Below are 13289 nucleotides of genomic sequence, written 5' to 3'. Positions count from 1 at the left end.
TTATTTCACGCAGTAGTCAGCTGGTGTTTTCAGGAAAATGATCATTTTAAATAGGAGTTTGTAAACAGCAAGGACTAGAACTGGTCAGAATTGTGGTGTCAAGTATCAGAGGGGTAGCCGTGTTAGTCTGGATCTGTAAAAAGCAACAAAGAGTCCTGTGGCACCTTATAGACTAACAGACATATGCTCCAAGGCATCAGTTAGTCTATAAGGTGCCACAGGACTCTCTTTGTTGCTTTTTACAGAATTGTGGTGAACACTGGATTCTTAAAAACCAGCACAAAAAAAACATTAACCACCTTCCTGGAGTCAGGCTAGTTTGGTCATTCCAAAATAAGCATAACATAAGCATTTTTTACTAAACTTCATTGTAAAATGTGATTTCCCCACGCCTCCTCCCTCCCCGATGGCTCCTGGAGGAGAGTCAAGAAGACAACCTATGTAAAATTAGTTGTAGGCTGCGCCTTCTGCTGCACCATTCTGCACAGCATCATAGTGATTCTTGCAACAAATGTATTGATGTACTATGTGAAATAATACTTTACAGTTAAAAGTTAAAGCTGATTATTTTGAGATTTGCTTGTCGAAGTATATTAAGAAAACAGCTTGCTGCAGTGATATTTATTGTATACTCATAGGTCTTGCATAAGAACCACTTGATGTAAATATTAAAGCTTGTTCATTCTGTGTCTAGTATTGAACTGGAAGATATAGACTTGCACATGATTACCATAATTAGCTGTGAAAGGTTTGCTGTGTTAATAATACAAAAATTAATTGGATGGTAGTGTGTGGTATACCAACAAGCTGGGATCATGATTTATGAGAAGACGACTTGTGATCAGAAGGCTCTTTAATTTAGCAGAAAAGATGTAATGAGATCCAGTAGGTGGAAGCCTAGCTAGGCAAATTCAGACTAAAAAGAAGATGCTAATTATTAACAGTGAGGGTAATTAATAGTTGGAACAACTTGTCTAGGGATGTGGTAGATTCTCAGCCACTTGGGCCTGGTCTACACTAGGACTTTAATTCGAATTTAGCAGCGTTGATTCAAATTAACCGCGCACCCGTCCACACCAGGAAGCCATTTAATTCGACATAGAGGGCTCTTTAGTTCGAATTCTGTACTCCTCCCCGACGAGGGGAGTAGCGCTAAATTCGACATGGCCATGTCAAATTAGGCTAGGTGTGGATGCAAATCGAACTTAGTAGCTTCGGGAGCTATCCCACACTGCACCACTCTGTTGACGCTCTGGACAGCAGTCCGAGCTTGGATGCTCTGACCAGCCACACAGGAAACAACCCGGGAAAATTTGAATTCCTTTTCCTGTCTGGGCACTTTGAATCTCATGTCCTGGTTGGACATCGGGGCGAGCTCAGCAGCACCGGCAACGATGCAGAGCTCTCCAGCAGAGGAGTCCAGGCAATCCCAGAATAGAAAGAGGTCCCCAGCATGGACTGACCGGGAAGTCTTGGATCTGATCGGTGTGTGGGGCGATGAGTCTGTGCTTTTGGAGCTGCGCTCCAACAAACGGAATGCGAAGACCTATGAGACGGTCTCCAAAGCCATGACAGACAGAGGATACAGCCGGGATGCAATGCAGCGCCGCGTGAAAGTCAAGGAGCTGAGACAAGGCTACCATAAAATCAAAGTGGCAAACGGACGCTCCGGAGCCCAGCCCCAGACATGCTGCTTCTACGAGGCACTGCATGCCATTCTCGGTGGGTCTGCCACCACTGCCCCACCAGTGTGCGTGGACTCTGACGAAGGGATAGTGTCGACGGCCAGTTCCTCGTCGACGTTCGCAGATGGGGAAGATGAGGAAGGAATTGAGGAGGGGGAGGCAGTCGACAGCGCTTACAACACTGATTTCCCTGACAGCCAGGATCTCTTCATCACCCTCACTGAGATCCCCTACCAACCCTCCGCAGCCGTTACCACGGACCCTGAATCAGGAGAAGGATCAGTCGGTAAGTGCTTTAAACATGTAAACTTTTATTATTAATGGAACAGGAAAATAGACTAGGCGAACAGAAGGTCTATATGCAGGGGAATGGAACAGGAATCTTCCGCGGAGATCTCCACGAAGCTCTCCTGGAGGTAGTCGAAAAGCCTATGGAGGAGGTTCCTGGGGAGAGCTGGCTTATTGGGTGCTCCGAGGTAGCACACTTTTCCGTGCCACGCTCTCAGCTGGTACTCCGGGACCAGGGCCTTGACGAGCATCGCAGCATAGGGCCCTGGCTTGTGCTGGCTTTCATTCAGCATGCGCTTTCTCTCTCTCTCCGTGACACCCTCCTCAGGGTGATCTCGCGCGCAGACTCCTGCATGGAAGTAGAGTGATTTGTGTACTATTACTATTGGTAGTGCTTCACTGTTCCTTAGAACAACAAGAAGCATCACTTTAGAGCCATGTGCTGGAGGCTACAGAGTGGCAGCATACAGGGATCTTTTCCAAGGGAAAACCGCGAGGGAGTGGAACAGGGGCAGAGTTTATGCTTTCAGGGTTGCCTGCAGCAAGAGGACAGAGCTGGACATTGACTTTTAAGCAGCCAAAAGCCTTTGGCTTACCATGCCTGGCTGCTCCACGGATTCAGCTTTCCTGCCCCGCTTGTCTGCTCTGCAGTGCAATACCCCAGGCAATGAAAGCGAATGCAGAGAAATCGAACTTTCCCTGAGTGAGTGCTCAGGAGATAGGTGCCGTCCATGGTCTGGTTCACAGGCAATGAGTAGACTGTTTCATTTTTAAGAAAAGGCATCTTTGTAAGCAATTCACTCCCTTTTCGCCCTCACGCAGCTGCAACAGTATCCCAACCTGCTCCACCATGCCCCTCACAGAGGCTGGCGCAGATTAGGCGTCGTAAGAAAAGGACCCGGGACGAGATGTTTGCAGAACTTATGGGCTGCTCCAGAGCAGAAGCGGACCAGCAGAGCCAGTGGAGGGAGAACCTCACACAGCAGCAGCGCTCACACAGCGAACGGGAGGACAGATAGCGTCAGGAGGATCAGCAGGCGACTGAAACGCTGCTTGGACTACTGAGGGAGCAAACGGACACACTCAGGTGCCTTGTCGATGTTCTGCAGGACCGCAGGCAGGAGGACAGAGCTCCCCTGCACTGTATCTGCAACCGCCCTCCCCCGCCACACACTCCAATACCCACCTCTCCCAGAATAACAAGAAGGAGGGGTACGAAGGGCCGTGAAAACTGTCACTGCACCACAGCGGACTGCTAAATTACCCAAAAGTTCTCAGTCCCTAGATTTTGAAAAGTTCTCACCTTTTACTATGTTGTCGAGTATTAAAAATAGTTTGCTGTTAATTACTGTTTCTGTCATGTTTGTTTGCTGAAGACTTTCTGTGAAGGGGGGAGAGGGGTTTGGTAATTGCATAGGACAGTCACCATGAACAGGGTACAGACATGGGGGCAGGATCAACAGCAGGTTACTCACTGAGTGCAGTCACTAGGCACCCTGGTCAGTCTGTGAGGTGTTTTTAATGTTCTGTTCATAGGTGGCAGGTGCACTGCTCCAGGTATACTTGGAGGTGGGTCTCCCCCCGCCCCATCAATTCCCTTCCTGGAGCAGGTCCCAGCGCCCACTTGCCACCCCTCCCCCGGCGTGTCATCTCCCCCCCACCCCCCGCGCTGCGTCCCTACCTGACAGTAGAGCAGCTACCGGCACAAATGCTGTCTGCTGCCCCAGGGTACTAGCGCCTGCCATCCACAAATGGCAAGGTAGGTTGCCGTTGCCCTGAGCCTCCACAATGCCCCAAACCCTCAGCCCCAGCCACAGCCCGCAACCCCCTACGCCTCCTCCCCCTTCCCACACACCACTCACCCCTTCCTACACCCCCACCCCCAGCCCTGAGGCTGCACCCAAACTCCGTCCCAAAGCCTACACCCCTCACTCCTTCCTGCACACCCACCTGTAACTGTCCTCCCCCCAGAGACCGCTGTAGGAGCAGTAGCCTATCATTCCTAGAGTCTAGAAGCGGTCTCTACATCACTGCACACCCTACCCACCACAGTCTGTGTCCCTGTTTCAACCCTTTGATGCGAAATCATTATTAAAGAAAAGGTTTTTAAATAACAATGCTCCATTACCTTTATTTTTACATGTGTGTTGGAAGGGGGCAAACGGGGTGAATGGGGTATGAGACTGCAGAGGAGAGTCAACAGTAAATGGGTAAAGAAACAGAGGCAGGTTCAGCTTCTCTGTAAAGCAACTGGACAGTCATAGGTTACCCTGCTCTCTGAGGAACCTAGCTTTCAAAGCCTCCCAGATGCACAGCGCTTCCCGCTGGGATCTTCTAATGGCACGGGTGTCTGGCTGAGCGTAATCAGCAGCCAGGCGATTTGCCTCAACCTCCCATCCTGCCATAAAGGTCTCCCCCTTGCTCTCACAGAGATTGTGGAGCACACAGCAAGCTGCAATAACAATGGGGATATTGTTTTCGCTGAGATCCGAGCAAGTCAGTAAGCTCCGCCATCTCCCCTTGAGACGTCCGAAAGCACACTCCACCACCATTCTGCACTTGCTCAGCCGGTAGTTGAAGAGTTCCTTGTCACTGTCCAAGGCGCCTGTATAGGGCTTCATGAGCCAGGGCATTAGCGGGTAGGCTGGGTCCCCGAGGATCACTGTAGGCATCTGCACATCCCCAACAGTTATTTTGTGGTCCGGGAAGAAACTACCTGCCTGGAGGCGTTTAAACAGACCAGAGTTCCTGAACACACGCGCGTCATGAACCTTGCCCGGCCACCCGACGTTGATGTTGGTAAAGCGTCCCCTATGGTCCACCAGTGCTTGCAGCACCATTGAAAAGTAGCCGTTTCGGTTAATGTACTGGCTGGCCTGGTGGTCCGGTCCCAGGATAGGGATGTGAGTCCCATCTATAGCCCCACCGCAGTTTGGGAATCCCATCGCGGCGAAGCCATCTATGACGACCTGGACGTTTCCCAGGATCACTACCTTCGAGAGCAGGAGTTCAACGATTGCGTTGGCTACTTGCATCACAGCAACCCCCATGGTAGATTTGCCCACGCCAAAGTGGTTCGCTACTGACCGGTAGCTGTCTGGCGTGGCAAGTTTCCAGAGGGCTATGGCCACTCGCTTCTGCACACTCAGGGCTGCTCGCATCCTGGTGTCCTTGCGCTTCAGGGCAGGGGACAGCAAGTCACACAGTTCAAGGAAAGTGCCCTTACGCATCCTGAAGTTTAGCAGCCACTGTGATTCATCCCAGACCTGCAGCACTATGCGGTCCCACCAGTCCGTGCTTGTTTCCCGGGCCCAGAATCGCCATCCCATAGCATGAACATGATCCAGTGCCACCATGATCTCCACGGCGCCAGGGGCGGCTCTAGAAAATAGGCTGCCCCAGGCAGCGCGGTGTGCTGCGCCGCCCTTCCTCGGTCCCGCGGCGGGTCCCCTCTTCCCGCGGCTCCGGTTGAGCTCCCGCGGCAGGTCCACCGGAGCCCCGGGAACAGCGGACCTCCCGCGGGCACGGCTGCGGACGGTTCGCGGGTCCAGCGGCTCCGGTGGACCTGCCGCAGTCATGCCTGCGGGAGGTCCGGTCGTCCGCGGCTCCGGTGGACCTCCCGCAGGCATGACTGCGGCAGGTCCACCGGCCCAGCCTGCCGCCCCCTAGATTTGGCCGCCCTAGGCAACAGCTTGGTTTGCTGGTGCCTAGAGCCGCCCCTGCACGGCGCGGCGTCCCGTGCTTTTTGACAGGTCTGTGCCAGTCTGAGACTTCATGTCCTCACCGCGCTGCCGTTGCCTCCTCACCCGATTTCTCAGCATCTGACTGTTGAAGAGGTGTACGATAAGGTGCGAGGAGTTGACAACGGCCATAAGTGCAGTGATGATCGCAGCGGGCTCCATGATCGCAGTGGAGTGCTGTGGCGTCCGTGCTGTCACTTATATCAGGAAAAGTGTGCGAACTGATTTCCTGCCGGTGGGAGTGACGGTTCAATGATGACAGTTACCCAAAACCACCCTCGACACATTTTTCCCCCCCAGCATGCATTGGGGGGAAATCCCAGAATTCCAATGGGCAGCGGGGAGTGCGGGAACTGTGGGATAGCTTTCCACAGTGCACCACTTCCAAAGTCGACGTTTGCCCCGTTACTGTGGACTCTCACAGTCGAATTAGTGTATTTAGTGTGGATACACAAATTTGACTTCATAAGGTCGATTCCACAAATTCGACTTAAGTTGATTCGAAATAGTCTTGTAGTGTAGACGTACCCTTGGAGTCTTAATCAACACTGGATGTCTTGTAGCTGAGCCAGAACTTGAGGAAAACCTTGGTTAAATTCTATGACCCAGGCTTTGTAAGAGGTCAGACTAGATGTTCATAACGGTCCCTTCTGGCTTTAAAATCTGTGCCAAATTGATCCAACACCTGTTAAGTTGACAGGCTCTCATTGGGCTTTTGGATAAGTTTTAGTGATTAGTTTCCTATTTAAAGATTTTTATTTCAGTAAATAAAAAGCTTTACTTATAAGAATGTAAGCATTGCAATAATATGTGGCATACTTTGAAAAGACTATCATCTTAATGGAAGCTAGAACCAGACTTACTGACTAGGAGTGTTTTTCTAGGAAATCTCACTGGTTCAAAGAAAAGAGGAGATTTTTGTGACTGCCTCTACTTCTGAAGAAAGGTTTGCTTCAGCCTTCTTAAAAGGAATTCAGCAAGGGATTGTCATTATCAGTAAAGGTTCAAGTATACTCATAAATAATGACTGACAGCTAAAGGGCATGAGTGAAAAAGATGAGAGAATTAAAGATCTTCATAAACGTAGAGGATCAGTTGAATGTGTTGAACATGTTTGTGAAGGAAGGAACTTAACTTCCTTCCTTCACAAACTAGGAATGGCAGTAGAAGAAAAATCACATTGTATGACAAGAAAGATAACAGATCTGCATTGCAGCAAGTACCAAGTCAGTTCTGGAGCAAAAAGTTTTTTAAAACCTTAAGTGAACTGCAGCTTTGAGATATTTTTAAATTTTCAATTAAAAAATTGGTTTTCTTGGCAAAATCTTAATTCCCAGCAATTTTTCCCCTTCTCTCTGTAATACAGTAATATGTAAATAGTCTTTTAATCTTCAAAGTACAGTCGAACCCATTTATCTCGACCTCGGTTAACTTGCCAATCGTATTAAGTCGACGTTTTAGAAGTGGAACCGCCAAATTCTCTCTTTGTCTTAGCATTTTCTCATCGGTTATGTCGGTTCTTTTATGTCGCCGTACCCTAATATCTCGAGCACAAAAGAGGGCCAAATTTGCCACTTAACGTCCGTTATCTCGATCCCCATGACCAATCGCCGGCTTTTGAAAATGTTAGTTATCGATGCCACCCCTCACCCAGGGTGCGTCTTATATATTAGTATATAAATAAAAATGATCATACTTGGTTCACTGCGCATGTGCTGAGTTCACGTAGCACGTGATCACGGTCCGTATGGTCGTTCACTCCCATGCCAGTTCACTCACTCTTGTTGATCTTGTCTGAAGGATAACATGCTGTAGCTATTCTGTTTATTTTTTCCCTTCTAAAAATGTCTGGAGGTGTTAAGAGAAAACTGGACAATCAGTCAATAGAGAAAAAGTATGAAATCATACTGCAGCTAGAAAAAGGAACAAAACCGGCAGACCTTAGTTGTCAGCATGGCATTCCAGCAAACACCATTTCAGGATGGAAAAAGAAGGCCGACATGATAAAGCAAATGTACGAGAAGTCTGTCTTTGATCCAGCAAGAAAAAAACTTAGAGTGGCTGAGCACAAAGATGTCGACGATGCACTGTTTCAATGGTTCACAAATACGCGAGCAACAAACCTTCCCGTCAATGGTCCCTTGCTGATGGAGAAGGCGGACATCATTGCTGCAAAGCTAGGACACCCTGACTTTAAAGCAAGTCAGGGGTGGCTGGATCATTTCAAAAAGAGGCACAACATTGTCTTCAAAGCAATTTGTGGAGAGAGCGCTGCGGTTCAACAGGAACAAGTGGATTCATGGCTGAAGACTCAAATGCGCACAATTTTGGATACCTATGAGACTCGGAACATTTTTAATGCTGATGAAACTGGGGTGTTTTGGAAATGCCTTCCAGACAAGACTATGGCATTTCGTGGGGAGGCTTGTCACGGTGGAAAAAAGTCAAAGGACTGACTTACAGTGCTAGTTCCTGCTAACATGGATGGAAGCCAAAAACTCCCGCTCTACGTTATAGGAAAGTCCAAGAATCCCAGATGCTTTAAGCAGACCAAAGTTCTCCAATGTGATTACGATGGCCAGCCAAGCGCCTGGATCACAGGAGATCTATTCAGTGCATGGGTGAAAAAAGTGGGACAGGAAGTTCCAAGCAGAGAAAAGGAAGGTGGCACTGATCGTGGACAACTGTAGAGCTCATCCGGATGTTCCTGGTCTCAAGGCCATTAAGATCTTTTACCTCCCACCTAACACAACGAGTAAGCTCCAACCAATGGACCAGGGGATAATCCAAGTGCTTAAGGTGTACTACAGGAAAATGTTGATGCGCCAATACCTGCTCCATGATTAAAAGAAGGCACAGTACACCCCTTCCCTTCTAGATGCAATGAACTTCCTGAGATCAGCCTGGAATGACGTGAAGAAGGAAACAATCTCAAACTGCTGGATGCACTGCGTCATTCAGGATATTTCCGATGATGAGTTTCAAGCACAGTGCCGTGCAGCCGCAGAAGAACTCGCGGAAGTGGCGGGAAAATCAAGCCTTACAGATGCTATCTTGGAAGAGGAGGTACAGGAGTTAGCCATCACTGTCCAGGAATTCCGAGATTACATAGAAATCGACAAAGACGTCGTTACTGATGGCGTGATCACCGATGAAGACATTGTATCAAGTGTGCAGTCAGCACAGGCAAGCACATCTGCATGCGGCAATGAGAAAGAAGATGAAGAAGATGCGGACGAAGATTTGGAACCAATTCCCTCAGCTGGTGAGGTGGTAGAAATGCTACAGAAAATTCGACGGTATGGTTCTTTTGTAGGAGATGAAACTGTTTTAGACAGCATAAATAATATTGAAGCATTTGTTTTCAAGCAGACTGTTAAAGGCAAAAAGCAACAAAGCATTTTAGACTTTGTAAAGAAACCATAGTAACCGCGTGTACGATACTTTTCAGAGCTGTGTCAGAGTGAAATGACTCGCGAATTTAATTTTGACACTGGTTAGCTTTTTGTAAAAACGAACTACACCCCGCACGTTTTTTGTGATTTTGTGAGTGATCTTTGTGTTTGCAATGTTGGAGAATATAATAAAGGTTTGTATCGAGAATCGACGGTGGTTTGTATTGTATACTGGTAAATCTCTGCTGTTAGTTGGTGCACATATGCCTTTTGTTGTTAGCAAACATGTATGTACATTTTTATAGCATGCCGATCGCTTCATCAAACAAATCGCGGCAACGCTGTTGTGTAAAAAAACCTCCAAAAACACATGCATGTACATTCTCATTTATTAACGCACATCATGTACATAAAGAAATTTCAAGCACATGTTAATATATTGCCGCCATATTGGTTTTCGTTTATCTCGATCATCGGTTATCTCAACGCTTTTTGGCAAACCCCTAGGCCGGCAACATAACCGGGTTCAACTGTACTTTGCAAATATAAAGTCATCTTCAAGATGCACCTGTGAGGTATTGTGGGTGAATATCCCAATTTTGCAGATGGGATATAGAGGCAGAAAAGTAAAGTGAGTTGCCCAAGGCTGCAGACAGATTTGTTGTTAGAAGCCGGATTAAAACCCAGGAGTTCCAGCTCCCAGCTGTCTGCTTTTATGGTGCCAATCTCAAATATATTTAGTAGTAGAACATGAGTAAATAAATTTTAAAAACCCTCTCAAATTCTCGAACTTTGACGAATGGTATAAATGAATAATGCCTACATAAACCCTAGAGACTTAAGCTCTATTCTTGACTCTGCCAATGACACGGGTTTCTTAAGCTCCATGTGCCTCAATTTTCCCATTTGTAAAATGTAGAGAGAACTATACATCTTTGTGAAAAGCTTTGTAAAGGGAGAATCAGTGTAGCCAGTGGAGAGGGCCCTAGACTTGGGTTCTTCTCCTAGCTCTGCCACCGAGCTGCATGACCTTAGTCAAGATGCTTCACCTCACCGTGCCTCAGTTTCCCCATTTGAAAAATGAGAATGAGGATTGCTCCCTTGTAAAGTGCTTAGAGATTTATACATGGAAAATGCTATATAATAATTGACTGGATTGGCTATATGTAGATGGACTAATGCTATATATCATTCCTTGCGATCTACCTAGGATAAATGTGGAGTAGTTGTGGTATGGTTACATTTGCAGCCAGATTTACTTGCAAGATTTTCCAAACACGACAGTCCTCCTTTAAAAGATAAAATTAAGCTTACTTTATGACTAGTCGTTGGTGCTCTGTTCCAGTACTGACAATTTTAACTTGAGAGACAAAGTGGATAAGGTAATATCTTTAATTGGATCAACTTCAGTTGGTGAGAGAGACAAGCTTCTGAGCTTACAGAGTTCATCTTCAGGTTTTAACTTGATGCACAGATGGGCGGTATTGTCTGATCATATTGTTAAGAGAACAGGATGGGGTTTCCTTGTTCCTTAACTCCCAAACTGTCTCCATGTAAAATCAACTCCTAACTTCAGATACACACAGCCCCTTTTGCTTTTTTAAATACAAAGCTGTTTAAAGTAAAATCTGAAGAGATAAGTATCTACAATTGTGGAAATAGGCTTAGGAAACACTATGAAAAAAATCCATCACTGAAACTTTCAGCAAAAATGATTCTGTAGCCAGGAATATGCTATAGTGAACCTCAGTGAGTTTATGTACCTATCAAAGGTATTTATCTGGCCCTCAACACACAGTATCTTTGCACCTCACAATCTTTAATGTATTTATCCTCACAACACCCCTGTGAGTCGGAGGTGCTGTTAACTGAATCACAGCAAGATAAGTGACTTGCCCAGAATCAACAACTGAGACCAATCACAGATATTGTGCCTTTCTCTCCATAAACATTAACCAGGCATAATCTGGAGTTAATTTGCTGATAGCCAATGGTAGGCATGACTGGGTGTTAGATGTATATTGTTATTTACCTAGATTTGTTAGGTGCATGCCTTGCAATAGCAAAAGATTCAGTCAAAGATACTGAGTTGCTTGTTACAGGTAAGTCAGATGATTTGCATGTAACAAGAGATTTGAACCGAAGCTTAAACCAAACCAAGAAACTTCATGCTCTGAAAAGCAGACCCATAATACATCTGTAACCTACTGGTGGGTGGGAGCATGTGACAGTGTCCCTGTCTGTGCCAGATCTGCAAAGAAAATGAGTCTGTTATAGCCCCCCTCCCCCAGTTGGCGAATCTTGGCTCTTTAGCTCAAACTATAGAGACTTTGGCCCTGCCTACACCTAAAAATTAGATTGACCTAGCTACATTGCTCAAGGCTATGAAAAATTTCACATCCTCTGCAACATAATTTAATTGATCTAACCTCACTGTAGGTGCAGTTAGGTTGATGGAATAATTCTTCTGTTGACCTAGCTATCATCTATTGGAGAAGTGGATTACCTACATGGATGGAAAACCCCTACCATCAGTGTAGGAGGCATCGACACTACAGTGGCATAGCTACTGCAGACCTTCGCAGTCAAAATCGTACATAGCGTGTACCCATACTTATGCTTTCAGCTCTGGGGGTCTGCAGTTCAATCTCTACTGTACTGGTCAAGATGGCAGTCATTACAACTGCTTAATGAGACTGATTGAATAATGGTTTTTAACTAGAAGGGTGCAAAAAACTGATTTTCAGTTCTTTGCACCAACCCACAAAAAAAAGGGGAGGGGGGGAAGAAGAAACAATCAATCAGTTCCAGGTGACTGGAAATGAAAAGTTTTTAGTGAACTGAAAAAGTAAAAGTTAAAAAATATACATATGCAGGACAAAATGTTTTTGTTTGACCAAACTGAAATATTTTGTTTTTGTTTTTGAAGGTCTTTTTACCTTTGAAAAAATAAAGTTAAAGTGAAATTAAAAATAAAAAGTTATTTTGAATCAATACATTTTGTTTAAAAAACGTCAGAACAAAATATTTTGGTGTTTGGGGATTATTTTGTTTTTGTTTTCAACTGAAACAATTAGGTGAATTTTACACAAATTCACAAAATGTTTCTGTTAACATGAATCTGCATTTTTTGGCAGAAAACAAGTGGTGTCTGAAAATTTTGGCCCAGCTGAATTCTTAATTTAACCCTGACTGCTTCACTCTTTGTCTCATTGCTGAACTGCTATTCTGTATTATAATTCTCTCATTCTACTAGCCAGAATTCTTTCCTTTGCTATTCAAGGTTTAGTTTGCTAGTAAAACTGGAAGGGATTTTTCGGTTTGTAATTTGTAAATTGTAAATTGTAAATTTGCTGAAAAATGCTGTGTCAGAGTGACCAAAGCAATTCACGAACTCAGTGAATAGTTTTCTGAACAAAAAATGATTTAAAAAAAAAAAAGTCAAATGGTTTGTTTCAACATTTTCTAAATGAAATTTTTTCACTTTTCATTTTGAAACAAGGTTTCAAAATTTAACTAGATTTGTGGGTTGTGTGTTTTTTTTTATTTTTTTGTGTTTTTTTTTGAAAAAAGGATGCAGCCTCCTCAAAATATAATGAAAAGTAACAACGACAAAATAATTTTTACATCAAACCATTTTTTTCGATTTGAAACTTTTTTGTTTGTTTCAGTGAGGGGTAAAATAACCTGTTTGGGGTCTAAACAAATTTAGATTCTACCCTCCCACCCCCCAGTTTAGCCACCGAACTGAGAAATCAATCATTCACTCAACTCTATTTGCTAGCTACTTTTTTGTTTCTTTCAGAAAATCTTTTCTATTTTTATGCAGTGTGGATAGCACAAAGAAAATCTGCTTCTCTATTACTATTTGTGTTTTACCCTGGAGACTATAGTCTGAAGTGACACATGAGTATAGCTGGAATCAGTGTGCATATAACTACTTGAAAGCATCATCTCTGTGACTGTAGGCAGGCCATAAAGGCATCTAGGGTATCATTGGTATGCTTCTCTCTTTACTGTTGGTCTGGGAACATCTCTGATCTTTTCTTCCCAAGTTGCCAATATGAGGGATTTGTTCTTATAATGTCAGATTGAATTCATGGCTAGTAACCTCCTCAATGCTCTTAGCTAACTCTCAGGATATACAGTGATAGTTCTGTACCAGGGTTTTCAAATTTAAC

The 13289-nt window shown here is 45.2% G+C and overlaps 1 protein-coding gene across 1 annotated transcript; it reads left to right on the top strand.

Annotated features, from left to right (window-relative positions):
• The first annotated feature begins 7557 nt into the window (after positions 1-7557).
• On the top strand, positions 7558-8403 carry LOC120397296 (tigger transposable element-derived protein 4-like). The gene is made up of 2 exons (XM_039522995.1): positions 7558-8088; positions 8170-8403. Exons 1-2 carry the CDS (start codon positions 7558-7560, stop codon positions 8401-8403), a joined length of 765 nt encoding a protein of 254 aa, XP_039378929.1.
• Positions 8404-13289: the final 4886 nt, after the last annotated feature.

Source organism: Mauremys reevesii, linkage group 2, assembly GCF_016161935.1.
Source record: "Mauremys reevesii isolate NIE-2019 linkage group 2, ASM1616193v1, whole genome shotgun sequence".
Taxonomy (NCBI): Eukaryota; Metazoa; Chordata; order Testudines; family Geoemydidae; genus Mauremys; species Mauremys reevesii.
Note: the sequence above shows the minus strand (reverse complement) of the source record. Positions and strands in the feature narration are given on the sequence as shown.

Bases quoted from the DNA above. Each gene is read 5' to 3' on its own strand.
- LOC120397296 (XM_039522995.1), top strand. From the start codon at position 7,558: ATGTCTGGAGGTGTTAAGAGAAAACTGGACAATCAGTCAATAGAGAAA. The intron at 8,089-8,169 runs GTGTTTTGGAAA...TCAAAGGACTGA, and splicing joins TTAATGCTGATGAAACTGGG to CTTACAGTGCTAGTTCCTGC.